We start from the raw sequence: 26,816 nt of genomic DNA, 5'->3' as shown, positions 1-26,816 counted from the left end.
GGGTTTTATGGTACAAGACAGCAAAGTATGCACACAAAATAAGAAATGGCTTTTGTAATACCCAGCCACACCACAGTGACCACAGTATCACCCATAACAAATATTTACTTAGACTGGTTGAGATTGTTGATCATTAAGGTGGAACCAGCAGTTTTGTCAGACTGAAGAAAGTGTGCACAAGTTCAGTCTACCACCATAGGTGATCCTTCAAGAAGCTACACTGACTTATCTAGAAGTCAACAAGTTTTCAAAAAAATTCACCAACAGCCACAGCAAACAGCAGCACTTTCTGCTCTACCCTTCTATTTTTTTTCCCAACTACACTTTTTCCTCAAAGCCTGTAATTCTGGAAAAAAGGACTGTTAATGAAATTCAGTGGATCACACGGACTATGAGTTATCAGGCTGCTGTAGCCTGAGCTGCTCTTCAGGGGATTTACCCTTGGCAATGTCACTTAAGGCTCCGTCTGGCAGATAAGCTAATGTTGTCCTAGTGCACACTAAGGCGGGGGAAGAGACAGATCAGGCCTAATAGGATTTATATACTGAGGAGAAAAAAAAAGCAGAACTGTACAGTAAAATTAGCAGTTTGTCACACTAAGGAAACAACACTACCTAATTAATAAATACACAATCTGCGTATATATAAATATACAGCCGATCACCACTATGGCACATTGGTAATACATTAAATGCAATATTACTTAGATATCTCTTGAAATGTTGGAGGATACCTAAACCTAGAAAATTGCTTAAATTATGGCAAGAAATTCAATTTCTTAATTTATTTTCCCATTTCTCTAATTCTACTTTTGCAGATCACATCCTAAAAACATTTACAATATTTATTGACATGAGTAATGCCAGTGAACTCCAAAGAATGCTATACAAAAGTATTCAAAATATAATTGCATTTATCCAAATAGTAAGTCTGAAAGTGGTAACAGTAAAAAGTTTATGTGTTGAAGTAATAACCTGACAAACATGACATATCAATAGAAAGAATAACTCTACCACAGAAGTAAACTAGAAGTAAAAACATAGTATATCTGCCAACTATAAACTGTATTACCCAAAAGCACACTAATAAGGATTCCACAGGAAAAAAAATGCAGTAACTTGCAGAAAGGGGTTCAACAGAAGTTTTCCATAAAAACTTCACATAAAAACAGAAAGTACAATGTCCAGAAGACTACTCATACATACACACAAACTGACATCACCATAAACTCAATTTTCTTTTAAATATATTAAGTTCATAAGTCATGCCATAAAACTTCTATCAGAAACCCTGACGCCAGCAGGTTTCCAATACAACCACAAACTAAATAGTTACCCTGGTTACAACATTCCATCACTACTATAAAATAATATTTGACATTGTCATTAGCAAGCTCATTTAAATTCTGTACCTAGCACTAACAATTACCAATGAGCAGGACTGTGGCAACCTCATACCATCCTGATTCAAGTAAATGTATAACCTTCCTAACAGCCAGGCTGATAAAGGATGGTGTTCCCACAGACAGAATAAAGTCACTCAGCTGGGAGAGTGATAAAGGTTGATTGTGTGGATACTCCCTTGGTTATTCCTACAGAACTTGCCATTTAAACTTTAACCTGGCAAGGCAATACCACAGCATGATAACAACAGACATTACCAGTAGCAAAGTAGATTCTGGTCACCAACAGCTTTTATATCTAGAAATTTCCATCAAAGTTCTGTTGGTGATTGTCAAAACAGAGATCTTTGTACACTACTGTGCCAGTGTAAAAGGGTTTCAAAGCAGAAGTGTTCCTTTATGCATCTTCTACATCCAAGTAGAACTAAATTTCAGTAGACCACATATAATAAAATCTGTCAGTCAACTACTGTCCATACTACTACTACTACTGCATACTGTACTGTGGAAACACAGATCTACTCACTAAAAGGAAGGATTTCCTTTTGGATGGAGGGCAAACTTGTAAAAAGGTGTTGCTTTCAATTACTCAGAAATCAAAGCTTGTGGGAAAGAGCAGGTGAAAAGTAAGGGGAGAGTGGAATCCAGAAGCCATGTAAAAAAAAAAAATCTTAAAAAATGTCTAAATATCCAGTTATTCAGCCTCCACAGACTATGAAATAACATTTGGCCAATTCCTACTACAGCAGTTTTTATTTCTTTAGTGATCAAAAAAGTCTATCAGTGAAAAAACCAGACTATTTTGAAAAACTATTCAGAGGTGTTATCAGTGAAGTATGCAGTGGAAAAATACCTGCCCCACGTCACATATGTAATGGATCCTGCATAGTAGGTTTCTAGCCTGCTGGAGTTTCTGATGAGTATGAGAGCCTGGTAATGCTGCTGTAAAGATAAAACAAGAGCAAATGAAGGACAGTGCCTTGTAATGCAAAACCTACAGTGCCAAATTACTGACCTCTTTTTGCTCACTCACACATCAGTAGTTTTTTGCTTGAGGGTGATAGCACTGTGTCTAAGTGCATGGATGCATGCAAACAGCCAAGTCAAATATACTTTGCACTTCTCAGCTTATGGAGAAGGCTGACAGACAACAAAGAAAGAAAGAACAATTTTAAAAAACTTACCGAATTTTGATAAATGCTTTAAAGCTAATGTCACAGATCCAAAATAGGAAACAAAGAAAAGAGAGAGCTCCCTTCACATCATTTTCATGACAGCACTAAATACATGGCACTGGGGACACATTTGCAGTTCAAAGTATTTGGGGTTTTTTTAAAGCCAAACCTGCAAATGGACAAACACTATAGAGATCAAACATTTCCTTTGCCTTAAAGTACCTAGCACCATCTTTATACCATCCTAAAGCCTGCAAATTTACTGGTAACTACATTCCTATATTTCCCAAAGTAAGTACAGCTGAAAGGCTGTACCTTGCATTTATTTCTTATCATCTAGTTAATGAAGCACTGATTCCCAAGATGAAGATGCACCAGGACATGAAGGAACACATGCACTTTTCTGGACTGCTCCCTGAAAGTAACCTGTTCAACAAGTATGCTACTTAGAGTAAAGGATGTTTGCAGGAACAGGAGACAGCCATAGAAGGAAAGGGGAACACGAATACCACTATTGGCAGCTTCTGCAATGAGCCACCACCTGCCAAACAAAGGATTCAAATAGAAGGAGGAAAAAACATGTACCACCAGTGCCAGCAGTCACAGGTATCCTCAGCTCCTGCTCCCTGCATCCCTCGACACATACTCCCTCTTCATTTTTGAGACCTATCAACCAAGGATAAACTAATGAAATAAAAGAGAGCTGCAGCTGCTGAAGAGGAAAGCCCAGCTCTCACTGCTCCTCTTCACATCTATTTGTAACTACTGGGAAACATAAAAGGGCTAACATGCCACTGTAAAGTTTCACTTTTGGGACAGAGAATATTGACCTGTATATTTATAGAGTCTAACAGGGAAGGCCTTAATGCATGAAGATTTCCGTACTATCAAAATTTACTTCATCAGACACTCCATCAGGGGAAATGCATACAGTTCACAGAGGAGATCTCTTGCTATTTAAACATCCATGTTTGTTATTGGCAAGGTGGTGGGAGGGGACAGTGCTTTTTATCCCATAATAGTTCCCGATCCAAAGCCTTTAACTATGGCAAGGCCTGCTCTATTCTTGCCCAGTCATGACAAGCCCTGCCTCAAAAACAGCTTCTGTCTCACTCCTCTCTGCTCACAGCTCTGTCCAAACATCAAAGATTCAATGGCAAGGGCATTGCATCCTGAAGGTTGCACATGGAGGCACACAGAACACACATGGCAAATCTGACTGAGCAGCCGCGCTCCCTGCTGCCACTTGGCAAACGTCAGCCATCAAAGACCCTGGCAGCCTCCGACTCCTCAGCTCTCGATGGATTCATTCCTCAAAGGCTATTTTTACACTCAAATGATAAAGCACCCACTAAAAATTACAGTTTCAGTTCCAGAGCCACTGATAGTTATGCTCTGGCACAGGTTATGTGAGAACTACATCAGCTTGAGCCAAGCACATGTGGAATTCTGAAACTGTGCCACATTAGGTATATCACCTTTCAAATAAACTCAAGAAAATTATACCCAAAGTATGCTGTCAGCTGTTACTGATTTTATACAGTAAAAGATAAATATTGTATCTTCTCCTCCAATGCAGAGATGTTTCTGACAGCCCTAGCTAAGCTGGGGCAGAGGCTTCAGATCTGCTGTTGCCTGCCACATCTGAGACAGCCCTAAGAGAACAAACCCGTCTAAAGACCTTAAAAATTTTCATATACTACTGTCACCAGAGCTTGAAGAATGTGTTTCTGAGTCACAACTTACTAGAAATCCAAGTCCTAACAGAAGACCCAGCAGTTCCCCCAGCCTCCCCCAGCGCTCCCCAAGCAGGGAGCAGGCCAGCTGCTCCAGAAGGCAGATGAGGAGGTCAGCAGTGGCGTGACCCTGTTAGAGGGATAAGGAGCGGTCACAGCGCCCCAACTGCTTCACAACTGGCTGGTCACACTGTGGGCAAGCTCTGTGCAGGAGTCTCCAAGAACATGATGTTGTGAGAGATGCAAACTCTGTTAGCAAGTTCAACAGACAATCCAATAGATTCTGGTTTTGTCTTCTTCAAATGCTGCAGCATGGCCTTACTCTGTAATTTCAATGGCACCGTTTGCAAAAGAATATTTTAATATTAAGCTGCAGTTACTGATTCTTCTGGAAGAAGAGATTTTATCTTTGCTGTTTAAGGCTATGGTTCAAGGAGTTTTTGTTTACTGCCATTTCTCTCATAGGGTACTCAAATAGCTTAGCAAATCCAATATTAAAGCCTTACATACAAACCTTTGTTTTTACTTAAACACAGGTTTGCAAAAAACAAAAACAAAACAGCAAACCACAGCTTTTACTTCTTTGCTAAATCCTCTGCCTGAAACCTCAGGCAGGGAATAATTTCAAAGTATGTCCTCTAAGTAGGACATGAACAGCATCAAATTTTCTAGTGATGAATGAAAAATCAAGTTAAAAGAAATTTCTAAAAGAGCATCAGGCACTTTTTTTATCCTTCTATTTAGCATAAATAGATCAAACGTGGTAACTTGGAAAATACAGACACAAAGTGAAACTAAGAAAATAAGAAAAAGTCCCTGGAGAGAACACCTTAATTCTCTTAAGTGCCTTAATGCATATATCATTTACAGACACAGCTCAGGATAGCTCTTCTCTTCAAAGTTAAACCTTTTTTTGCAGGATTTTTTACTACTAGCCACTGAGTTACTGTCTTGACATTCTCTTCCACTCATTTTTTGTCAAGAAATGTCTAGACTGCAGTCAATGTAATTAATAAATGTGTGAAAGATTCAAATCAGGATCTGGACTGTACATATTTAAAAATCCTAAAATGAAGCTACAAGCCTGTAAGTTACACATTGTCAGCTGTCTCCTTTATGAAATATGTGGTCTTTTCCCATTCCAACTGTTTGGGAGGGAATGGTTGTGCCAAAGCTTCCAAGAATGGCTCCTCTCTATCTTTTTTGCTTTAGTATTCACAGATTCCAGAGCTCTGAATGGTCTCCATTGTATTGTATTCTGCATTTTCAGTCAGATCCAGAAGGCAGATCCCTAGAATCAGATCCCTGGACTGTCTGATTCAAGATTTTAATAGTGATTCCAAGGCCCCTTTTTTTTTCTTTTTAATTCAACTCGAGACAGATTCTTTGCCTGCGCTTACTAAGTACTTTAGATAAATAGGACTTTTAAACTACTACGTTAGTAAATGGAAATGGCTGCCATCATAGGTCCTGTGTAGGTAAGAGTCTTTTCCTGTCCCAGCTGCAAAATCAACAATCAAAACATAGCTCCCTTTCAGAAACAGCTGACTCAACAAACCACTAACCAAAGGAAGCTGACAGGTTGTCCTTTCACAGCTCAGGTTCTTTCATGAAAAAAATCTGAGAAGACACTACCAACAGATATCCCTGAGCAAAGTTTCACTGCAGTCACCCCAAGGCCAACTTATCAAATGAAAAGTACATATTGCTGTCAGGCAACTTTACAATTCCAAAGTGATGCCAATTCCAAAGGTGCCTTCCACTCTCATCAAGAGAGCTGACTGCAACGCTGCCAGGCATAAGGTTAGTTCTGTGACAGGCTCCAGAAACAGGACTCAGGGGGGTTACAGCATCTAAACATCAGCACAAAACAAAAAACATCACTACAGCAAAATTACTATGGAAATAACAGTCAAGAAGTGAATACACATCCTGCATATGGAATAGGCCAAACAGTTAGGGAGTCTTAATTGCACAGTTTTTCTCCTCTTCTTTTCAATAACTATAAATGGTTGAAGTGAAGCATATCCTCTGATTTCCCATTTCTGGTACCAGATTTAAAGCCAGATACAGCTAAAGTGTTTCCTTTGTTCAGGATGAAAAGGCTACATGCTGGTGTTTCCATCTGCTTTACTTACAGAATGGATTGACTCACCCATTCTCCTAGAGAAATACTACCCTTTGCAAGCACTCCCCCGTGCAAAGATACATAGAAATACCATATATAGGTTTTGTGTATCTGTATCTCTGCTACACCGAGTGTGTAGGCAATATGAATGCATAGGTAGAGAAGAAAAGGCATCTCTAGAAGACATTTCAAACACATACTGAGCTTTTGAGATGAAAGCACTGCAGAAAGGGCTAAATTTATCCCAGATAGAACTCAGATTTTTCTTTTCCCCCCTCAAAATCAACAAGAGCAGCTTCAGACTCTTAGATCTCAATGAAAGGTAAAGTCAGCAGAAAGAACAAGAACAGCATCATGTGTGCTTCAGTTACAATTTAATTGCTAAAATTACAGGAATAAAATATAAAAAAAATGTCAGCTGGCCTCTCTTGATAAGCTTCCTCTCCATCCCAATCCCCAGTTTTAAATTTTCTTTTTATCAGTATTTTCTTCAGCGCCTTTCTTGTTTTACAGACACACAAATTTGAAAACTAGATGGGATATTTGATTGTGGGGGCATTTTTACAGGAAAATCCTATACAATGGCATTCAAAGAGCACGGTTCATTCACCAAGAACTCTGGACACAGGAACTGTTAACCATGAGGTGAACAAGGATGTAAATTCACAGCACGTCACATTCTCTGTCCTAACACTCCTTCAAACCATCCCTGCATGAGCTTTACAATAGTTTACTTGGAAGTAACAATTCTCTACCATAAAACTACTGCTTCAGAGAAAAATTTACAGCACATGAAGTAACAGGAATGAGGCATTCAGCTTTTGCCACCTGAAACCCTGAAGAAGGTTACCAGATTGGCTGGAAGCAGCCCTAGGGTAGATACCTTCTCTATACAGCAGGTGCACAGGAGGATTTTCAATGTATGTACATTCCCATTTCCATCCAAATGGGCCAGTTGCCCATTATTTCCAGGAAGTATGACAACATTTTTGGGTTAGTTTTTATATTAAAAATTTAAGTCATAAGACACTTGGATTATTTCTGTCTATGTGCTTTCAAATTCATGGATAAGCACAAAATTGCAGCTCTGTTCTAGAAGCACCTGCTGGGAATGACAACCTAAAATATACAGTTTCATAAGACACACACATTTTGTGCATATAAAAAATGCACTACAATTCCAGAGAGGAAAGATTTCCCAATTTCTGTTTCATTATAAAATAGGTATTGCACAGCCTTCATCTATTGATCATGCTTTTCTTATTTAAATAAGTATACATAGATTAAGATTTATCTTATTTAGATATTAGACAAACATCCAAACATACTGACTACACATGTAAAACACAAATTTTTGTCCATTTAATCCACAAATATCACTCAAATCACTTGTAGGTTGCCACGTGCTACCACCATGAAAGATTAAAAACAAAAGGTGAAAAGTACCTTCTTCCAAGATATCAAGGCTCTGCCTGTTAAAAGTGCATTTCCTCTCATTTTCCTTTTCATAGTCATATTCATAACTTTCCTCTTCGTTTACTGACATTGCTGCAGTTATCCCAGACAGACACGAAATGATGCCTTAGTCTCACAGGCGATGGGAAGTCATTCCCTCGGAGGCTGTGTCTTTGGGGAGAGCAGAGCAGGGTCTCCACAAAGCAGGATACCATCTTTCCTCACTCACATGCTCAGCCAGGGAACTCCGGAGAGACTGAGTACTTGTCCTTAGTGCAACAGCTTTGAGTTCTACAGATGGGGTGGAGGAGGGAAGAGACCATCTGTCTAATAATTACTAGAAGGTTTATGTTGCTCCTCAAACCAGCTATGACAGTAGCCAGTTTTTGCTCAAAAGCCCCACTAACATATTTCAGACAAAGTCAGTGGGCTGAGAGACCCTCCCTGATACTGCTCACATCAACAAGGCTCCCTCTCCTCTGCCCCTGCTCGTAGGAGTGAAGTGGTAGCTTCCCACAAGTGTCTCAACACGGAAGTCTGACCCAGCCTCTGTCTGTCACACCTGGGGAAGGGTGTGCACTGCACAGAGTCATAAATCACCTCTCACCTTGCCCAATGCAGCAAGACCTCACTGGAGCTGTGAACAGCCTGAGCCTGTGCACACCCAGCAGAGAGATCTTCATACCCAGGGCTATTGTGCAGTACAGTCCGACTGCAGCATCCACCACACACTACAACCATTAAGTGAAGAACTGGGCTAGGGAAAACAGCTTTATATTGCTTCTACAAAGGAGAGATTACACTGGTACAAAGAACTTAAATGACATATCCCATTAGCTGTCAAATACTGTGTTTTCCACATTCATTTTTCTCTTCAGTCTGCTGTGGGAAAAGAAATACCTCACAAGTCCACATATGTGAATTTTCAGGGGTGCATGCATCCCTTCCTTGTTCAACAAGAAACAAATCTCCTGTGCTCAGATCTCTTTGTTTGCAACAAGCTGTGTTTGCTAATCTTGACTACACACATAGGGCAGGCTAACTTTCTTATTTAACTTTTTGTAGCCATAGATATTTAATGTTTGCTAAGTTGCCTCCCTTACTTACAGTGGCAAGCAGGTGCCCTTTGCTGCTAAAGCATTCCTATCCACATCACAGGGCAAAGCATTTGCAGGCAAAGTGGGGGCACTGCAAAGCAAAGGCACCTCATCATCCTCTGAGGGGACATAACTGCTAGGAACAGACAAACATTACACGACAAGCCAGCAGAATGTAAGAGTTTGGGTCATGTAGGAACAATTTTGCTATTACCATTTCTCTAGTGGTGAGGAAGAATGGGGTAGTATGAGATGGGAAGCAACTACTTTTACACAATAATGATGAATTATTCCATTCTACGTTTTAAAATCTTGATATTTGCATGCAAACAATGCAATAATGATTATATAAATAACAGCCAAAGGATATGAAATACATGTAAGTGGTTGCTGAGGGAAGAAACACTGATTTCTGAATAAAGGTTTTGCCACTCAAAGCAACTTGATATTTGACTGCCAAAATTTACTGCAATATTCAGGAGCAGCAGTAACCTCAAGAACTCAGGGGGAAAAATAGGATTGTCTCTTTCTCCCCACATCATTATATTAAAATATGTAATTTTAGTAATAATGGGGATTACTTCTAGTTTCTGAAGCTTAGAGCTTTTGTGTCTTCAGTTCTTCCCTGTAACACTGAATCAAGTCTTTAAAAATACTTAAAATCAGACAGTAAGGGTCTTAAATACCTACTTGCCATTCAGTGACCATTTATCACATTTCAGTAATAGCTAGAAAATTGAAATTGAGAGAGTAAGCAAAACAATAAGTCATATCAAAGAATGCAGGAAGCACCTTTTAAAGCCTAGGGACAGAAAAGTCCACCCCTGCCAAACATGCTGTGGTTTTAATAATCCTGACAAGTGGTCAAGTACAGCTAACTATCCAGTTTATGAAGGACACACTGAAAGGAGGCATGTCATTGTTCAAAACACATGACAATATCAGGAGAGTAACTGAACATTCCCACAAGCTGGCTTCTGAACTGTGACTAATATCAACTCGTACCACACAGGAGGACTCTGACGTTCAAAAGCTGAGAGAAAGTGTTGTAATTCCTATTTTGATATCAGCACACGATAAATGCTGGAGCAAATTTATAATGGGTGGAGAAGGAATGTATGCCCCACCCTCACACTATCAACACATTTTTCATGTATTCTGCATTACATCTCCTTAAGCAGTGCAGGAACATTTACTTGCTAAAGATTACGAGCCAGGTTTCCAACCAACACTAAACAATAAGCAACTATGGATTAAAAAAAAACAAGCAGCTATGTTGTATTTCATTCTGAAAACACATAATCTAAACTGGAAAGATTCAAAAGAGAAAAGAGATTTTTAATATTTCCTGTAAACACATACTCAGAGACTTTAAGAGTATACTAGAATGAAGATTCTTTTTAACGGGTCGTCACTGGGAAATAAATTTGGGGTATTTGCTGCTATCCCCACTCGGAATTAGGAGGCTTTACCTCCTGTCAGGAAGCTGGTTAAGGGAGCTGCAGTGTTCCAAGCACACTCCCAGCACAATGGCTGCACTGAGGTACAGAGTATATTCAGCAGCTCTGCCATGAAACAGGAAACACACAAACCAGGGGCCACTTTGAAGAAGGGCGAGGTTGGACACAATACAAACAAAACCTCATATCCTGACTCATTATTTCCAAGGAACTCCAATGCATTCAAATAATTTTAACTTTCCTTTATCAATAAAAATATCTAACTTCTGCACAATTAACTCTTAGTAACAATGCTGTATCAAGAACAAAGAGATTCTCAGTAAGCCAACAAATCTAAAAACACCAGATGAAATGGCAGCACTTAGATTTAAATATGCTGATGAAGAAATGTGGGTATTTTGGGGTGGGCTCTTCAGGGAGGGAGATACAATTGGTTATTGAACGTGTGCTTTCTGTTAATATGTACAGTCAAGCACAGTTAGTTTGTTCAAATTTTTACAGGTTTCATGTTTCCCACTCTTTCAAAATCCCACACAAAATATCTTCAGTGACTCAACCAAAAGGACAGCATGTTACTCTTGCAAAAAGGGAAAGAAATGGAATGAATGGCAAAATACTTATCTAGATACTTAGCAGTTGAACAGAATAAAACCAAAAAATATCTCTATGCTGCAATGTGTGTTGCCTTATGTGGCTTCTGTGACCTCGTGAAGAACAGGGAGTCAATGAAGGAGTAAAGAGAAAGAAGTGGCATGGCAAAAAGCAGAAAACCAGGAAAATGGTATCAACAATTCCATGAATATAAGCAAAGTCCAACTATATTTATCATGTATAGAGACATGGGAGCACAATGAGATCAACCTAAATGAGCATTTTAGCTGCATGCCTACAGAGCAAGGGCTGTTTCAGAAACTGCATGCTAAAGGCATTAATAAGATTCTGCCAGACTTCAGTAGCATCACCCAGTGCCAGCATCCACTGAGATTCAGAGTAACACCAGGGTTACTCTGTCCACAGGGATGACATCAAAAGGGCCAGTGTATGAGGGAGATAATGGGTCACCACACTAACATAAGCAAGGCAACAGTAAGTAATCACTCATAAGAGATCAAGCAGAACAAGATAACATTGCCTACTATTGTTAAAAAGAAAGTTAGTGAGCTTGCTGATAATTATATCAGTGGAGTGGAAAACAGAATAGAGGAGAGAAGCTCTAAACAATAACTGCAAACATAACAGGTGGTAAAAGCATTTCAGTGTGAGTGGGAAGAAAATACAGGAAGGGATGCTGGAACAAGATGGAGTGGCTCAGGCAAACATAAAAGTGGTTAGGAGGTTCAGCATCTGTAACAAACCAGGCACACCATGGGTCTGGCAGTGGAAAAAAGGGGAAGACACCATTTCCTTCACAAGAAATTGCAAAAACCCAGGGCCAACGAAAGGAGGAGGAAAGATCCAATTGCACATTTACAAAGTCATCTGGAATTGTAGGCAGCTGAACTCATGCATTGTTAAAAACTGTTGAGCTAGAAATAAACAAGTAATGGAAGCAACGGCAAGAAAAGTAATTTACTCAAGTCAGTCTGGATTTCTGTAGAAAGCCTTGTTCATTAGAAAAATATTGCACTAAGAGAGAGGCAGGGAACAAGCATATTCAGAAAAAATTCTATGGATATATACTTATCTTTTTATTTACTTGTTTGGTAGCTTGTGGGGGTTTAGTAGAAAGTTTTTTTCACCCAAGTTTCAGGCAAGATTTTTAAGAATGTATTTTTTCTATTAAAAACACTTAAATTAACCTAAACTTTTATACTGTTATCTTTCGTAATAAGAGTAGAAAAATTTCAGCTTTTCCTCTTTACCACTGGTTCTGTCCAAGTCTGCTACGAAAATAGCTACTTTCCCACTCAAGTACAGGCCCAGCTCTTTCTCCAATCCACCTACACAATATACTTTGTTAACACCAAGTAAGGTGACAAGTGTCACTCATATTATAAAATATTACACTTGAAAATGTATGTAAAAAGCATAGTGTAGTAGTTATTTATAGAAGTTTCAATTTATTGTAATGTTAGTTAACACCAGTAATTCAAATAAGAGTGTGACATTTTATTGTCTATTTCCATCTACTCCTACCAAAAATAGACTCTGTAAAAGACCTTATGTAAAAGATTTAATTGATTATTCCAACCCTAGAAAGTCTTTGTCAAGACTTATAAATTGTAAATTTTGAGCATTTTTTCTTTTGCAAGACATTAAAAAAATACCACTACGAAATGCAAGTTGAAGACATCATTACTGTCAGTCAGTACAGAGATTCATTACATCTGAGGCAACAGTGAGTTGCTGCTTTACCTACTAAGTTAAATAATAGCATTAAAACTTTACATCCTGATATAATTTTAGACTTTTTTTTCTTTGAAGAACAAGAAACCATATGCTGTTAAAAAATTATTAAATAAAGGAAACCAAATAAAGTCATGGAAATCAGAGTCCCAGAGACTCTGACAAAGACTGTATGAATAATTTCATCAGAAAAATAATTCTGTAGGATATTACCCTGTGAAGTTTCCTATTAGTTTTAATGTACCACCCACTATTTTCCAATGTTATATTTATAACAAAGAGTTAACTGGGTGGGATTCATAAGTGAATGCACACATACATCTGAGCTCTGGAGAGTCCATGTGCAGCAGAGAAATCAGCTCTCTAACTGTGCTTCAATTTGTCTTAAAATAGATATTCAAAACAGGTCAGCTGAGCTGCAACTGCCTATCAAACTATACTGAATGTAAAAAGAATCTCAGGAAAATGACACTGGTACCAAAAAAACACATGGCAGAAAAATAAAAAGCCAATCAAGAGACAGGCATCTCTTTTAATATGTCATCTGCTTCAGGTTTTCAGAAAAGCTCTGTTTTCTACTATAATGATGCCTTTTGTCTTCTACCACAATTAGAATACCTATCTCTGTCAAGGGTAAATGCCAACACTGTCTTAAACCCAAATGAACATTCCAGTATCTAAGGCCAAACACTGTGTCTTCCACTCCATCCCTCAAATCTTCCTCTCTCTCACACACCTGAACTCCAAGAAGCCAAAGAAAGCTAAACCCCATAAAATTCTGTGAACCTGAGACTACTGTCCACCTGAGAGGCTGAGACAGGACTGACAGCACTGCCCTTCAGCAAGTAGAAACGAATACTTTAATTTAAAAAAAACCAGCAACCCAAAAAATGCAAAAAAACACTATGCCTTACCTGCTGGAGAGATTATTTCCCTATCAGACATTAAACCTTTCTTTCTCTTAGGGGGGAACTTCCCAAATACTTCAATCAGACTGCCAGCACATACTCCAGCTGACTCTGCAGATCTCAGCTCATGGAAGAAATACCCTGGGCAGGGGCTCAGCACTGACAGGAAAACCTGTAAGCCCAGAATCTGACCAACCACTACTGTGCACCTGAGGCTCTTGTCCCACAAGGTATTTAAATGTTTGCCCAACACCTGTTGCTTATTCCATTACCATGGAACTCCCACAGTTTCTCCAGTGCAGCACACAGCTTAAAACAAAATGGATAAGCAGATCAGCTCTTAGCTCAGACATTCAGGCACACCACCCTTCCATATGACACTTTGACCAGACAGACAAAAGATCATAAAAATGAACTGGGGGGGGTGGGGAAGAGGCTACCTGTGGGAGTTTTAACCTGGGGAAAGCTACAGCTTCTATGGACCATAAGACTGGTCTGTTTCTTAAGCTTCTAAAAGCAGGCCAAGTCAGGCTGTTACATCATGCAGATTAATCAGATGCTACACTATTTACTAGGGTTAAACTGAGAGGATAAAGGTTACATAATGGATTCAATCCAACTTTAAGTGGTCAGATCTCTCAAATAAATAGGCACCTCTTTCTTTGAACACCTGGACAGGAGTAATCAATTAAACATAATAGAAGTTCAAGTGTAACAAGCTTCTGAAATTGCATTCTGAAATGGAGGCACATGATACTCAAAATAACCATTAAAAAAACATTCAAATTTTGTCACCCTTATCTTTATGCTTCACATTCTCACTGGTATTGTAGAGCACTACCATAGAAATATCTTTGTGTATTACATATGTACATTATCCCCTGGGCCTATGCTCCTTCCTGCTTTCTGTGCTTTGCTTCACTGTGATCTTGGACTTGCCTTGTTTAAGCTAAGCTCCCTAGCCAGAATAAAATTCATGTAAAACTTCTGCATTCCTAAAGGCTGCATCTTGCTTCAGAGTGCCATCAGTAAGAGATCTTGATTTTTTTCTTGCTGCAGAGAATACAGTTTTAGCAATTTCTTACCCTTTCTTGTGTGCCTTCTATCAGAAGCCTGGTGAAAACATTCGGTGTCCTGATACAGAAATAACCACCCTAACAAACATTACATAAAAATTGTAAACAGCACAAAATATAATGCTTGCCAGAGTTTGTAATTCCTCCAATTCAAATAGTCAACCTGCTCACTTTTAAAAATCTACATTTTTAATGGTTTTCACTGACAAATAACCAGAGAGAAAACATGTACTGCCTAATAACACATAAAATATATACATATTACAGGATATTGGTAACGCAGAAAAAACACAGACTTCAAACTTGAACCAATAATCAATATTACCATCAGTATATTTAAATTTACCCCAAGTATTATAGATGCAGTTAGCTTTTCGAATATTCTTTCCCCTGCCCAAAGACAGCTCATACAGAACATACGCTGCTCTGCCACTCCCTTCAGAGAGGAAAAAGCTATACAGCAGTCTCTTGCAGCACTCACAAGAGATGCCGAGGTGCAAAAGACGTGCAGGCATCTCTGCTACACCTGGGTGTTGCCTTTTTCTGGGTATTTCCTTTTTAAAATAATTGAATAATGATGCTCCGGTCTTACAAGCTCCGAATTCTGCAAGAGACTAGAAAGAAATATTTACCATCCGTGCATTCTTCATAATACCAGTCCAGTTCATAATAATCTGCTTCAATAAATTTCTGCATAGTCAGTATCCTTCAGTGACATACAGGAGATTTCACTTCGCTGCTAAGGTCAAGTGAAATGCAGCCATGCCTTCCTGCCTTTGCAAAATGCCAGAGCACAAGGCAGCTCACGGGAAGCTGAAAATGAGCTGCACATCTTCACTGAGGCCACAACTAAAATAAAAGAGGGGGGGTGTGGAGGTTGTATTTGGAAGGGGGAAAAAAAAATAGAAAAAGGATGCAGAAAGGAAGCAGATGCCCTGGCGGCTCCTCTAATAAAGAAGCTCTGCACAGGAGCCTTGGATGGGTGTTAACAAAATCCTCCTATCAAAAGGCTGATGCGCTGACGTTGGGGACACACACCACCGCCCGGCTGCTTCCAACTCATTCCTTTCCTCCCCAGTCTCCACATCTCTTTCAGGCTAATGTGTTGCCATGGAGACGAGCTGGCTCCAAAAGCGATGCAGAGATGAAGAAAATGCATTTTGCTGCTTCTGGCTTTACAGGCTAGAAGGAGTCCTCCATACTGGAAACAAAAATCGTTGCTAAGAAAGATGATACAACCCATTGCTACTGCTCACAGAACAACAGCATCACACTGCTGCAATTCACTGGGGACATGTGGTACATTAATAATGAAATCTAGTCCATTACTACTGTCCTCCACACAGTTTCATAAAAGCCTGACTTCGCCATGGAAAATTAAACTATGTTACTGCTTTGTTACAGTATTCTGGTCTGATATAATAGAACCCTTTCTGCGTCCTGATGTTGAGAAATGCCAAACGAAAAAAAAGAAAGAATCAGAAACTTCAGGACAGCAATAAATTTCTCCTTGCAAAAAAAAAAAAGCTAATCTGTCCCTACTTTTTGCCCTCTCCATGAACCACTTCCCCCCCCCTTTTTTTTTCCTAAGCATCTCAGTTTCATAGCTGAAGACAGGAGGTTAGGCCAAATTTTCACTACTCAATTCCTAAAAATGCTGAAGGTCATCATCCAGAATAACTTCATGTTTTTCAGTGTTTTGGAAATGGAAGAAAATACTTTTGCAGCCCCCAATAAAACTGTGTTTAAGCTATTCGGAGAGAACCTCTCTGAAGAACAGATGGCATTAAATCATCAAACAGAGCAATTCAAAAAGCATGTCTGAATATGTGCAGGTACAGATACAAAGTGGACTGAACATCCATTTTGTTCATAACCGGCACATAGTCTTCTCCTTCTTTTAGGAAATGCTAATTCTTTGCAAACATCAGTAGAAGCACTGGGATAGATTGTGACTTAATACATCCCAGTAGATTAAGTCAGGAGGCCATACTGGGTCTGACCAGGGAAGTCTGTGGTATCAGTCTAGCCAAGGACTCCATCCACAAGAATAGCCATGAGCAGGCAATAGAGAGCTGTCCAACATTTCCCACAACTGCCCTCCCAACCTCTAATTTCTTCATCTTCACAGACAGCCTGAGACAGATACAGCTAGTGTTACTTTTAGCAATACTTGAAAGACTTACCCTCTCTGTTCTTGAGCCCACATACATATTTAGCACCTTCCAACATTCTCTTGCAAAGAGTTCCACACATCTAGTGCCCATTATATAAAAACCCCTCACCTTTCGCTTGGTAACTCACATTTACTGACCTAATTTGATGCTTCTAGCTGTGGAAATCTGAACGCTCAATCCAGCTCTCCTTTTCAATCACTCATGATTTTGCAGGTATCTATTAAGTTCACCCTCACTCATGTCTCTTCCAGGTTGTTATCACCTATTCTACTCCCCAACTGGTAGCACTTTGCTTTACTGTAACAGAAATAGGTAAGGCCTAGTCAGACTATGCAGAGGAAAATGCTTTGGTTTCTTGACCATATCATTATTGAACCTTCCTGGTATAAGAAATTATCACTGCAGTAGCTTTGAGTCTTGCAGAGTTTCAGTTATGCATACACGCAAGGAAAAAGCTATACATGCTATTAAATGCAATTAAGGCTACACTGTTAAAATACTGCCAGAGAAAAAGAAAGGTTCCTATGGCAACATCAACTCAATTGCTCTGCATATAATCTATTTGTTCCACTTGTATTATTTTTGTCCAAAAGGTAATTTCAGTCTGGTTAATGTTATTAAATAAGCATTTAAAATAGAAAGAATTAACACTGGCTACCGCCTTAAATTGCTGCAGGGACAATCTCCTTTTTTTATTTGCTGACATTTTAAACAAAGGAAATCTTCAACATGCTAGAATTTTCTTTTCTCTGTCCTTAACACAGAACACACACTCCCTTTCAATGAGACAGGATAAAAATAGTTCAAGGTAGGGGCTTAGGGCTTTTTTGTTTGTTTGTTTTATTGACATTTTTTTACAGATCTGATTGGAAGCATACTGGTATAATTCAGAAAGGCAATACTTTTCTGTGGAGAAAATCACTTGTGTGGCCAAACGATTTTAGAACTCCTCAAGAGACTTCAAAATATGGAATAAGTGTATTATCTTCCCAGCATGAAGACAGAAACCCTTGGCAGACAGAATACTATATATCCAGATACCCACTCCCAAGCATCCCTTCAATTACATGAGGAATTGTACTCTATAAAGCTGAAAGGGTTGTCAAGTTGAATGGGAATTTGTGACCAAGCTGACAAAGCACACTTGCAGAACCTGCTTTCAACCTTTGCAGCCCTACTCTTCCTCCCTACAGGGGTGTATCAGATTCATTTTATAGTAAACTTATCAGAACAGTACATTTTTCAGGTGGACTGATTCTACAAACTTTGAACCTCTGTGTATTCCAATCCCCATATTGCAACACTACATTTGGTTGGGGTATTACTGTATTACTTACCTAAAAGTTAATATGCAATGGGAATAAAAAAGATTTAGGGTAACAAGTTTGCGACCATAAGGAAGCTCCATTTTCCTGTTCCAAACCTAAATACAGTTATTCTTATTTGTTAAATATTCCCTTTCAGCTGCTAAATTGTGTTCTATTTTTTACCGTTCACTTCTAACAAACCCCTCCCTTTATCTTTGTTCTCCACGGGCAAAGCATACAGATTGATAAAGAATTCTGATAGCCAACTGCAAACAGCTAGACTAAGCATTCCTGAAGTTTGTGGTTACAAAGGGGTTTCATTAGCAAGAAAAGATGGCTTGAAAAGCTCAAGAGGCCTCTCCTTCCTTTTTGCTAAAATATATCCATGCTGTAGGTCAACATTAAACTGATGTGCCTAAATTACCCAGGTAATAAAAACCACACAAACCCTTCCCTTTGAAGAGAATTTTCGACAAAGGTACTTTCATCTACCCCAGCAGCACACTCAAGACTGTAGTGCCCTGCGCTGCTAGGGTGCCAAGCAGCAGCAAGTCATCTCTGCTGACAAATAAAGTCTTAAAAGAATGTCATTACATAGCATGACACTATAAATCCTGTGTTTTCATGCTTAGTCATTCTCAGCTTTTTTCTCCAAACCTTTTACAATTCTGGAAGGATGCTTTTTGAAACTGAACACTGGAGTTGGATGGAGTATTTCCAAGGCAGCTGCAATGGATTACCTCCCATTTGATTACCTCTGGGTCACATTTCTTCTCTTGTCTACAGGCTCAGGATGGTTCAGATAATTAAACACCATATCACATCATCATCTTCTACAGTCACCAGTACAGTCACCACCACTCAGGATAAAGTTGCCCATCCCATTAACATCGTCTGGAGTCCTTTTTTATCAGCGCAGTAGCTGTACAGGCCACCACTATGTAATGCATATTAATCACAGTCAAGCTTTGCCACAACACATACTTTGCAAACTGACAAAGCAGGCATATTTAAAAGCCCAACTGATTTTCAAGGAGGGGCTGTCACACTTATTTCTATACTGGAATCATCTACTGAAGTGAAGATTCACTGGTGTTTTCACCTTCTAAAAGAACACCAAATAGTCATCCTGTGACTACACATTTATTAAGGACAAACAACTCTGGAACTTAGGATATTGATCTCTTCCAGTGTAGTCTTTTAGTTAGCAAGAAATCCTACTTTCCTGGAAAAAGTAGAACCCAGAGTAAAATCTAGACCACTGAGGATATTATTACCAGCAGCTTTCAGAATCGGTATTTAGAAAAATGGGTATTTCAGATTTGATTGACTCTTTTTCATCAAACTGGGATGACTATGCAGGGCTTCAAATTAGTACAAGTGTTTCCTCCAGATGGGACAGAGCTTGTGGCTTCCCACCCAAAGGGTACACTGACCTCACCTGATACAAGGAAAAGACTGTTCTAAAGCAGCAGAGGGTCAAACCGCTCTCCCACTGAAACAAAATTATTTAACATGAGACAGGGGCAGTCGGATGAAATTAAAGTACTTAATGACAAAAAGCTATTTTCCACATGAAAGGATTATTTCTCCCTTCCCCCAGATAATTACTGAAGAGCACTATTTTTGCATTTGTATAAAATCAAAACTGATGTCTTCAGCAACCTTCCTGCAAAACCAGCTGCGTAGTTCAATTAACGTATCACTGAGCACACTTAAGCATTGTAAATAAGAGCATAATAGCAAGAGCCAGACATTTAAGAGAATACACCCCTATCGACAATTTAGAAAATCGAGAATAAAGCTTTAAAGAAAAAAAATTTGCAAACTGTTTGCCAGCTGGAAATAATGTACATTACAATCTCCTCTTTTTTTTTTTTTTGTTATATTTTTCATGGAGACAGCAAAAACATTTGTAAAATGAAGTTGAGCTTAATACCATGCTCAATTGGCTAGACAAAAATATTACAGCTGCATGGTTATGACCTATTTTTCTAACAAGGCAAAAAACCCACTGAGAGACACGATTACAGCTTCCTGGGAGAGGAAAGGAATGCATTGCACTGGAGGAATATAGACTAAAGGAGCCCAGAACGGGAACAAACACCCAAGGCGTGGCCTGATCAACATCGAGTACAACTCCCTCAAACTGCCACCACCACTCTTCCTAATACAGCTCAGGATGCCATCAGTCAGCTTTTCAGCAGAGGCCTATTTCTGGCTCATGTCCACCTTGGTGTCCACCAGGACACCCCAGGTCCTTTTCTGCAAGGCTGCATTCCAATAGCTGGACCCCAGCATCTACTGGCGCATGGGGTTGTTCCTCCCAGCTGCAGGACTTTGCACTTCCCTCTGCTGAACAGCACAAGGCTGCTCTTGGCAGCATGCTCTTGGCATGCTCTTGACTCATGGCTCCAGCCTGTGAAGGTCCCTCTGAATGGGAGCACAATCCTTTGGTGTCTCGGCCACACCTAGATCCTGCCTATGTCTCACCCTCCCTGATGTTGCACAGCCTGCTGATTTCCTCTCAACTTCTCCACCTGGTGACAGCTTTTCCACAGCAGCACACCTCCTGCATGAAAGGAGGCCATCTCTCTCTACCTCAGGCCAGGGAGCTCTGGATACTTCCAGCAACCTGACTGTTGCAGTCCCAATTGCCCTTCCCAATCTGAACCTCTATCTGGGCTAAAGTCTCTGCTCTGAGAGACAGGTACTCCAAAACCTGGAGAATGCACCCTGTGGCACACTGCCACCACATCTGAAGACTTACGTTATTCTGAAATCAGATGAACATCCCTTCTTTGCACCATTCCAGAGAAACTACTACATCTGTTGACTTGGTTTTTTGAGTTCTTCTAAGCTTTCTGATATTTACGTTCTTGTAATGAACTTTCTCACACACTTTATGTAAATAACTTATTGCTTTGCATTCTTTGATGGAGGAAAAGAAATGAAATGGACTGTTGGTTTGTGCAGTGTCATTGGAGAGGTGGTACTTTCACCCTCCAATCCACTGTCACTTTTAGAAATCTATAAATGTTGGAGTCAGAATTAAACAGCCCTCTTTTTACCTTGGAAAATCCAGTATCCGCATCTTTCTGTTTCGTGTCCTAGAGTGACATACATCTGTTGGCTGTATCTGACCATCCCTAATGAGCAGCAGCTCCAAAGAAGACTAGGGATACCCTTGGGTCAAGAGCAGCTGCCAGCTTCTCAGAAGCCACTAGGACTTCCTGAGGCTCACATCCCTGTGGCTCACCTTACCCTCACCTTACACATAGCAGCAGGCACCCTGTTTCTCAGAGAGTTCCCAGATGGGCCCTGAGTCTCCCTAAGCTGTCAAAGAAAAACTCAGACTGCTGTGCCTGCTCACTGCCTCTGGTAGCTGTGCTCACAGAGAGCTGTGCTCTAGGCCTGGCTCTCACACAGACCTCCCCACAGCCCCCAGCTAAAACTGAGCTTGAACTACCCGTAGTCTGGGGGCAGGGAGATGGAATGGCATTTTGCTGTATCATACTTTTATTTAGGCTTACTTAAAAGACACTCTGCCTCAACGAGACTGGTCAGATGACATTGAATTAATGTGATTATGCTTTAGGATAAGATCAATTTTATTTTATTCATCTGGCAAAAACTGGCTCAGCCTTCCATCTGAAAGAAATAGTAATAAAGATGTGCTTTGGAGTTCCAGAATGTAAAAGAACAGTTCCAGGCCTAATGCGATCAGTTCCTCCCAATCACCTTCTTACCCAATGGAAAACTAAATTTTAAGAACTAATTCTCTATATCACCTATCCTATGTTATAGCTTATATCCCCACAAAAAGCACTGAATAAATTAAAATGCTTGGATATTTGACTGTTCATTTTTCTACCAGTATCTTCAAAAATTAATTTAAAATGAGAGCTAAGTAGCCTTATGTCCACGCTCTTGTGTTACATGGCCCGGAAGATTCTTACTGATTCTGAGACTTTGTGGTTGTAAATTGGATCAAGGAATTCAAAATAGCCACAGGAAGGCAGAAAAATCTTCTCTAACAAGCCACAACAGTATGCCTAAGGGTCGTTGCTGATTCTTCTGCTATATGGATCAACACAGTGTGAAACTCATCACATTTCCACCAGCAGGTTATAAACCACCATCAATCTCAACACACAAACAACTGCAAGGAAATTTTCATAAGTCATTGAAAAATCAAACTTTCAAAGAGACAAGCTACAGTATTTGCTCCCATCCTCATCAAGGTTTTTGAAACAACCTAAACAGGTAAAAGAGGAGTAGCTTAATTGCAGCACTGAAAATTGTGCAAGCAGTCACACCCTGGAAACCTCTCCAAAGTGATGGTGGCATAATTCACAGAACCTTTCTGCCAACTTACTTAATATAGTTTTGTTTTTTTTACTTTCATTGTTTATTGTGCCATAAACCAATGTTTGCAATCAATGCAATAATTCTGAAACATGCAAATTTATTACGTTCTTGCACTCTCATATATAGATGGAGCCTGTGACTTGTTCACAGTAACTGAACAAGGGTAAAGTCAGATGCCCGTTGCCATGGTACAAGTCTAGGGCTAGACCCAAATTTACTTAAACTTCCTGAACTACTATCTATACACAAGTGTCTGTCTGTAAGCAGTAAGAAATAAATATTTCTTTATTGAAAATCTCTTTGCTTCCTTCCTCTTTTTAAGCAGTTATTGCCTAATAAAAGCAGAAAATATACACTGTGGCAGGAATCATACTCAGTTGGGTTTTTTTCATTCAAGCCAGTTGATTGGAAGAAATCTACAACCACAGCAACATGGTGAAGTTGCAGTCATTATGCTTGCAAGCTAAAAGCTATATAAAATTAAGTATTTGCAGTTTCAGGCAGCTATGCTATCCAATTTCTCTGTTTTTCACAGCTTCCTTTTCAGAGAGTAATAGAAGGGTTTGGGTTGGAAGGGACCTTTAGAAGTCACCTACTTCCAAACACCCTGCCATAGGCAGGGAATCTTCAACTAGACTGGGTTGCTCAAAGCCTCATTCAACCTCACCTTGACAATTTCTAGGGATGGGACATCCACAATTTCTTTGAGCAAGCTGTTCTAGTGCCTCACCACCCTCACAGTAAAGAATTTCTTCTGTACAACTAATGTAAACTGACACTCTATCAGTTTAAAGTCATCATCCCTTGTCATATCACTACAAGGCCTGCTTAAAAGTCCCTCTCTTGCTTTCCTGTATCCCTCTTCAGGTACTGAAAGGTGCTCTGAAGTCTCCCCAAAGCCTTCTCTTCACCAGGCTGAACAGTTCCAACCTTGTTGGCCTGTCTTCACAGCAGAGGTGCTCCAGCCCTCTGATCATCTTCGTGCCTCTCTGAACTTGCTCCAACAGGTCCATGTCCTTCTTACGTTGGAGGCCCCAGAGCTGGACACATACTCCAGGTGGGAGTCTCACAAGGACAGAGTAGGTGGGGACAATCACCTCCCTTGACCTCCCTAGACCTGCTGATTACGTTTCTTTTGATGCAGCCCAGGATACATTTGGCTTTCTTGGCTACAAGTGTACATTTCTGGATCAGGTTGAGCTGTCAACCAATGCTCCCAAGTCCTTTCCTCAGGCTGCTCTCAATCCATCCTCCACACAGGTTGTATTTTGTATCCATCCCCAGCAGTCACACACCCACCATCATCTCAGTTGGTAGAAGGACACTGCCAGGGGGGGTTTTGAGTTCCTTGTCCCACTAGCAAAAGATTTTTCCCATGGTTATTGCAACAGTCCACCCACACAGACAATTTTACTTGTGAGACAGGCCTAATCAGGTTACTAAAGACCTTGGAAACCTTACATTTCAAAATATTTGTTTAAGCCCACTTCTGCCATCACTGTAACAGCACTAATAGGCTGCTACAAAACCAGCAGTAGTACACTTGATTCCACAGATCAGCTTCAGCTTGTCTCCCCACCCTTCCCACTGTTTTTGTGTGACTGGGGGTAGGTGAAAAGCATATGTAAGTTCTTCACTAAAATACTTCATGCCCTTTATTGAAGCATGAACATCAGAAACTCAGCTCTTCATATTATTCATGCTTTTCTTTACCAGCTGTCCTCCTTACAAAGAGATTCTTCAGCTGCTTTAAAATGCAATGAAGTCCAGGTTTGTGCTGTAACTCATCTCTCCTGAAGCGCTAAAGTTCCTTAGTAAGTCTACCTAAATCTACCTACTACTATAACCCATGTAAATCCACTGCTACTGTTTTACCATAGCAGCCATGGAGATGAATCACAGAAGTCTTCTCTAATTGCACATCTAAGTCAATATCCACAGTGGAAGAAACCAGAGACATGAATCCATTTAGCATGATAAAGTATCTACAGGCTCAAACAAAGAAATGAATAATGACAAAGGTCACAACTGTACTCATGTTCCCTCTAGGCACAAATATTTTTTGTCTGATAGTATGAATATGAACAAAAGAAAGAATGAAGGGACAAACCATCTCAACCAAATGCTCAGAGTTTGGTTCATCACAACGCCTTTCTAGAAGCTTAAGCTGCAGCAAAATGATTTCATGTCATTCTGTGATGCTGGCACATAGTGCCACCAGACAACAGTGCAACATTCAAAGAAAGTGGATATGGAAAGAGATCTAAGCTTTCTAAGCTGCGTAGATACAGAAACTTCAGTCTCTCTGAGAGAGATCACAAGCAAAAAGAAGTATTTCAGTTTCTCCAGTATTTGATAATGTGGAAAGGTGTATGCACAAATCACAAATGCAATGGCTGTCTTGATTAAATGTTCCCTTCGTTTTCTGTCTACCACAATCTTGGAGACCAAAGCAGTAGATCACACACAGTTCTCTGGCTCTCCACAGTTTTCAAAGAATTGCACAGATACTTCAAAGAAGATAACAAAAATAGCACTATTTTATTTGTTTCTCAGTACAATTTCTGAGTTTTTGACTTACGGAAGTATTTCAAGGTCTCTTCTATTTGCTCAGTTGTTAAGTCAATATTCGCATCAGGGGAAATGAGAGGTGTGTGAAGCCAGTCGTCGTGGTCATAACCGTAGATTGTATCTGCTCTTAACTTATAATGAGGCAGCTGCTCTTCCAGGAGACTGATGATTTCAACTTCAGGAAGATTGGTACTATTGCACACATCTGTAAGGGAAAGGAAACAATCTCTATTAGTTCCTTGAGTACTATACATACAAGCTTTCAAAAACTTCAGTTTGTTTTGATAGCAACAAGATTTTGCTGCATGTAAAGAACAGCTGAATACAAATAAGTTTAGAAGATATGCCTGGCACAAATTATCCCAAAATATTGTATTTACTAGTAATACAAGGGCATGCTCTCTTAGTAAGAAAAAGCCTCACCTCTAGAAGCAGGGACATTTATTGAAGACTAAGTGGGCTAGGGTGGGAAATAGAGAGGTGGTTACAACTGCAGTATGAGGAAAGCATTAGGGCACAGAGGAATGTACATTTTTGATGTTCTACTTCACAGACCATTTTTAGCTGGCAAGCCTTACATATCTCCTTCACTTGATCTTGGATTACAATTTAGTACCACTTTATTTTTTTGCCTTTGCTGCTAGCAGATTTTTCTCAAGAAACAGAAATCCAGGACTGCAATAGCAAGCAGTGTCACAGTTCACACCTAAGATACACTGGTAAAGATGATTACAGGAACTTTCAGGGCATATTTTGACACTATCTTGACTTGCATTCTGTACTGCAGCCCCTCATGCTCACAAACACATCAAGTTTGCACACAGTTCTAAAAATGGATATCAACAGCCAACAACAACTGCAAAAATGTTACAAATTAAATTAGAGCTTTAAATTTAGGCCAAGAGGTAGCTAAGAAGTTTTAACACAAAAAAAACCCAATTCACTGTAAAAAGTTTTTTCCTTGAGGAGGGTCAAACAGGAGCACAGGGAGACTAGAAGTCAAGCAAACAATGTCATGAGCATTTACTCTAAAAGGCCTGCCTTTAGTAGCAGTCAGAATAGATTACCTCCTGAGGCACCTTCTAACCTATATTATAATGAAGAATTTTGAGAGTGTGTCAATACCCAAAACAGTCACAATAGTTCTAAATATATAAGTTTAATTATCATAGACCATTAAATACAATGCTAAATATTTATAAAGAAACTGACCAACCCATGGTATGTTTTTAGTAAATACTTCGTGCATCAATCTGCACATTTTCCATTTCCACACCAGTATGAAGAGAAAACACCACCGTTCAGCACAACCCCTACCCCCACAAACAAAGGAAGAGCTATCTAAGCCTTTTTTGGAAGAGCAATACACCAGAGCTCCCACTTTAACCAGTGTCATAGCTCTTGCAACTCTTGCTGAGACTTACTCCAGAGTAACCAGCGAAGACTGTCGAGACCCTGAGTGCTCCCATGTACCTTTACACTGCCATGACCAGGCTCATCATGGTCCCCAGCCAGCACATTCTGCCAGGAGCCCCGTGTACACCCCAGCCCCTGGTCCTGCCCTGTGCTGTGAGCAGGCCTGTGCCCAGCTCTGCTCCCTGCTGACA

The 26,816-nt window shown here is 39.8% G+C and overlaps 1 protein-coding gene across 5 annotated transcripts in view; it reads right to left on the bottom strand.

The window, feature by feature from the left end:
• The window catches only part of TRAK1 (trafficking kinesin protein 1), a 128,747-nt gene that overhangs the window by 40,438 nt on the left and 61,493 nt on the right, over positions 1–26,816 (bottom strand). For 3 of the 5 annotated variants that reach the window (XM_039715239.1, XM_039715240.1, XM_039715241.1), the window contains exon 3: positions 25,220–25,414. In XM_039715239.1, coding sequence (XP_039571173.1) covers positions 25,220–25,414 — 195 coding nt within the window. Of the gene's footprint in view, positions 1–15,415; positions 15,638–25,219; positions 25,415–26,816 lie in introns of those variants that run through there. The other 2 variants (XM_039715242.1, XM_039715243.1) reach the window with 2 other exon arrangements.

Source organism: Passer montanus, unplaced genomic scaffold, assembly GCF_014805655.1.
Source record: "Passer montanus isolate IOZ18808 unplaced genomic scaffold, ASM1480565v1 scaffold32, whole genome shotgun sequence".
Taxonomy (NCBI): Eukaryota; Metazoa; Chordata; class Aves; order Passeriformes; family Passeridae; genus Passer; species Passer montanus.
Note: the sequence above shows the minus strand (reverse complement) of the source record. Positions and strands in the feature narration are given on the sequence as shown.